Here is a 2,770-nt window from a genome sequence, read left to right as displayed (position 1 = left end):
TTATTTTTAAATATATTTTTAAAAAATAAATACTATCAATCTTTGAAACTTAAAATGTTTAAGAATACAAGGGCCGAGGCAGCAACATGTGATGTGAACATTAGATCGTTGGCATTCCAACCCAATAATGGTTTTTTAATCCCCAACTTGCTCCCATTTCTTGCCAAGCTCTCTCTCTCTCTCTCTCTCTCTCTCTCTCTCTATATATATATATATATATACATGCGCTACCTTGAGGAAACGCAAAGCTTCAAACAAACAAATTAACATCACATACACAGAGAGAGAGAGAGAGAGAGAGAAAGACAGAGAGATTAAGCGAGAGAGATGGCGGCAGTGGCATACCAGCACTTCAGCCACGAACATCCCCTGAGCTTTGAGGCATCGCTAGGGGCAACATGCTCTGGCTGCAAATTTTCCATTGACTACGGATCAGCCTTCATTTGCTCCAAATGCGACTTCTGCCTTCACGATCTATGCTTCAGAGCCCCACGCTCCTTCACCCACAGAATTCACGCAAATCACCCTCTCAACCTCATTGCCTACCCGACTTACCATACCAAGTTCTTCAACTGCGATGTCTGCAAAGAGGACGGCTACGGGTTTTCCTATAGCTGTGGCATCGGTAAGATCGATGTCCATGTCCATTGCGCTCTGGCTGGAGGATTCTCGGAGGATTATAAACCATCATATGAAGTTGTGAACGACCCACCGCTCATTAACCCTAACCCTAGTCCGACGCATAGTGGGGACGGTAAACATTCACAGTCACAGGTCGACCAAACAACAGATTATAAGAGTGACACAGCTAGTTCTGATGCTCATGAATTTGCTGCTGCCAAACCTCGTATCCCGCAAGAGAATGATCCAAAAGCAGCTCCTAAGAATACCGACCCACTACTTCCACAGCCCGACCAGCCAATTACAGATCATCCTCAGTTTCCACCAGTTCCTAATATTCCTGCAATTGATGATGATAAATCTGATGTCAATTCTGATCAAAAACAACAAGACGATTCTCCACCAAATCAAACAGATGGAGCTCTTTCTTCGCAGATTGATCATGAGTATCAACTAGAGCCTAAAACTGAAGCTCTTGGATCTCTTGCAATTGCTCCAGAACCAAAATCCTCTTCACAGGACGCTGAATCTTGGGTGAAATCGACTCCTAATCCAACGACAAAAGTAACACAAGTTAGTGAAAATCAAGCAATACTGTCGCAAGATCTGAAGAAGCAGTACTTCAGCCACCACGTTATGCACTCCTATAATGTGCCGGAGGAGGAGGAGGATCGTGTTCGTTGCTCCGCCTGCAACAAATCCCTCTCTGTCTCGGGTTATAGGTGCAACTTCCACGTACACGAGTCATGTCTTGACAAGGCAAAACAACAAGGTTCAATTGAAGAAGAAGAAGAGTCTCTTGCCATTGAAACTATAACTCATGAATCTGTTGCCACTAAAGTCATCACCGGTAAAGTAGTTAGAGAAATAACTATACGACGGATCTCTTCGGAAAGCGATCAATCTAATCCGAATCACCAACAGACTCTGCGCCATCGTAAAGTATTGAAAGGTATAGATCACAAAACCCACTTAATATCTTCTATTCTACTCTCCTCTATACAAAAAGAAAGAGAGTTATTTTTCAGCTGAAATATATTTAATTAGAAGTATAGGTTAGGGGTATATTACTACGAAAATGTGTATATAGTACTGACTTGACTTATGCTAATGTTGAACAAGAAGGGGAAGCGTCTGGAGAACATTCCGTAGACGCCTCGGATGACTCAGTCGATCCCGAAATAACCAAAATGGTCCAACTGGGGTCTGCAGCCACTGAAACCATAGCTCATGAATCTGTTGCCACTAAAACAGAACCCGGAAAATCACGTACAAGAAGAATGGTACGACGGATCATTCCTGGAAAAAAATGATCATCTCAATTGACTCAGTCGAGCATGAATGAAAATCTTTTATGGTGCTTTACTTTGTTGCTTCGCCTTTGGATTTGCTGTCATAATATCACTTATTTAAGTTTTGTTCAGTTTTCAAGTCTTCTTTTTGTCAATTGGTTTTGAGTCAAGTCCTACTGTTGTTGTTGTTGTTGTTGTTCTAAGAAGTCTTCTTGTTGAATAAATTTGTTGGGAGTGTTGTGAATTTAAATAACCCAAGTTTTTGGGATCCTTTCTCCAGTTGAAATATATAGATACAAATATTTCTGGAATAATTAGCTAAATCAATGCCTTATGGGTCAGATTCAGCCAAATAAAATTAAAAAAAAAGTACCTTTGAAGACTAGTGATAAATGCTAATGGTATTATATGTGGAATTTTGGGTTTGGGTACAACAAAAGCTATCAGATGTTGAGGAGCTGTAGATGTTCGCAGTAGAACTGTTAACAGTCTTGTATTTAAATTACAAAGACATTATTTGTATTTTCAGTTCATTAGGTGTGTTTTACTCAAAAACCAGAAATGTCATTGATTGGTTAAATAGTGTTATAGATATGGGTTTCTTTTCTTTTTTGCTTGGCGGTTTACCTTCTTTACTAATTTTGACTTCCAAATTAAGAAAAGAATTTGGACTTAGTATCTTACATAAAAATGGCTATAAAGTAAAATTAGTTTGCTTGATTGTACAAAAACATTTTTTTTCAGTGAAGTTGTTAAAAACAAATCTGTTATATTCATTTAGGTTAATTATGAATTCATCCCATCTATCAATTAATGGCATGTAAAAAGTAAAATTATATGACAATGGTTGCATATTC

At 38.9% G+C, this 2,770-nt stretch overlaps 1 protein-coding gene across 2 annotated transcripts; it reads left to right on the top strand.

Annotated features, from left to right (window-relative positions):
- The first annotated feature begins 227 nt into the window (after positions 1 to 227).
- Positions 228 to 2,227, top strand: LOC127802893 (uncharacterized). Of its 2 annotated transcripts, none has more exons than XM_052338971.1 (2): positions 228 to 1,573; positions 1,747 to 2,227. In XM_052338971.1, exons 1-2 carry the CDS (start codon positions 328 to 330, stop codon positions 1,932 to 1,934), a joined length of 1,434 nt encoding a protein of 477 aa, XP_052194931.1. In that variant the 5' UTR covers positions 228 to 327; the 3' UTR covers positions 1,935 to 2,227. The 2 variants fall into 2 exon arrangements, with proteins under 2 accessions (XP_052194931.1, XP_052194930.1); XM_052338970.1 differs by having other exon boundaries at positions 1,744 to 2,227.
- The last annotated feature ends 543 nt before the right edge of the window (positions 2,228 to 2,770 follow it).

Source organism: Diospyros lotus, chromosome 5, assembly GCF_014633365.1.
Source record: "Diospyros lotus cultivar Yz01 chromosome 5, ASM1463336v1, whole genome shotgun sequence".
NCBI lineage: Eukaryota > Viridiplantae > Streptophyta > Magnoliopsida > Ericales > Ebenaceae > Diospyros > Diospyros lotus.
The sequence above is the reverse complement of the archived record's forward strand: the minus strand, read 5'-3'. Positions and strand labels throughout refer to the sequence as shown.

Excerpts from the sequence above, each read along its gene's own strand:
- LOC127802893 (XM_052338970.1), top strand. The coding sequence starts at position 328 with ATGGCGGCAGTGGCATACCAGCACTTCAGCCACGAACATCCCCTGAGC. Across the intron at positions 1,574-1,743 it reads CCATCGTAAAGTATTGAAAG|AAGGGGAAGCGTCTGGAGAA; the intron begins GTATAGATCACA and ends ATGTTGAACAAG.